Raw genomic sequence first — 1,289 nt, forward strand, 5'->3', positions numbered from 1 at the left:
CCCTGTTCCCGTCACTGTTCGTACTCTCAGGACATAGTCTTGGCCAGTCTCGAGGACATCCTTTCTGAAGTGCATACACGTCATGGGTTCATCACAACTCGTGTGACTTCATGAAGGTAGTCTCCCACGGTGGTTGGTCGAAGACCCAATCGTTCTGTGCAGCAGTCCAGTTGACCGTCGCCTCACTCAGTGATGTATCATAAGAACTCACAAGGACCTGGAATGCCTTCACAGATGTTCCTCCCTCATCCCGGGGATATTTCCATCTGAACCAGTAAGTGCCAAAATCAAACCACCCCAAAAATAACGACGCACCTCAACTCCTTCGGTCCGGTCGACACGACCTCAGTCGGTGGACCACTAAGCTCAGCAGCAACAGTCTCTAGCGGCGAAGACCGGGTACTCTCGGAAGCTGCTGATAAGGCGGTGAGCCAATACGTATAGGAGACGCCGGCCTCCAAACTGCAAGAACGGGCTCATTCCAGTGCTAGGGGTGCCCCCCCCACCTGATGTGTGTGTAGCTCAATTGATCGCCAAGGCCCATGCCGTCATAGACTAGGCTGACCTCTCCGTAATCACCACGCTGAGCATAAACACGATACCCGTCAGCTCCTGTGACCTGATGAGGGGACATATCAAAAGCGCAGCATGACGAGCTACCTCATCCCATTGCAAAGTTACAGCAGTCCTCAACAACGGCGGATAGTCTCTCGTGGGGGCGGCAGGGGTAGGTGGAGGCGTGGCTATAGGGCATCACTGTAACCAACTTGGGAAATGTCTAGAACTCACTGCATAGGGCCAACAGAGGCTCTGATGCATAAGAATAGTCCAAGTCGTCGGCCAATAGCTCAATGTTGCCGACGGGCTCAATATGAAACTGGGCAGGTCCACTATAATTTTGGGGATGGATACCCTCAAGCGTTTGGAGGCCACCTTGCATACTACGGATGATACACTCTATTGCGGAGCACTGGGTTCAACTTGGTCCTTGTCACCTTATAGCGGCGGGAGCATCTCCAGCGTTCTCACTGATACACGGCTCAAGTTGCCCACTAGGAGTAAGGTGGACGAACGTCTTAAGGGATGGTCGTTCCCCAAGGTCACTGTCCAGCTGAAACCTGGTGCCGTGCGATCCTGTCCCAAGCGGCCATATGTGTGTCGTAAGCGCGAGATGCAGCCATGGAGCTCATGGTTAAGAACCTCGAGAAGAACGGGATCATCACTCGCCTATCACGTGCAGCGGTCGATCATCGTCAAGTTTGGATCTCTCCTGCGTTTGCAGTACCGAA

General features: G+C 53.4%; 1 protein-coding gene across 1 annotated transcript; it reads right to left on the reverse strand.

Annotated features, from left to right (window-relative positions):
• Positions 1-91: 91 nt before the first annotated feature.
• Pmar_PMAR022447 (hypothetical protein) lies at positions 92-743 on the reverse strand (the record flags this gene model as incomplete). The annotated part of the gene is made up of 4 exons (XM_002771914.1): positions 92-266; positions 316-462; positions 507-619; positions 661-743. Coding segments are annotated over 4 exons (518 nt in total), but the record flags the coding sequence as incomplete, so codon positions are not given.
• Positions 744-1,289: the final 546 nt, after the last annotated feature.

Source organism: Perkinsus marinus (genome assembly GCF_000006405.1).
Source record: "Perkinsus marinus ATCC 50983 genomic scaffold scf_1104296962320, whole genome shotgun sequence".
NCBI lineage: Eukaryota > Perkinsozoa > Perkinsida > Perkinsidae > Perkinsus > Perkinsus marinus.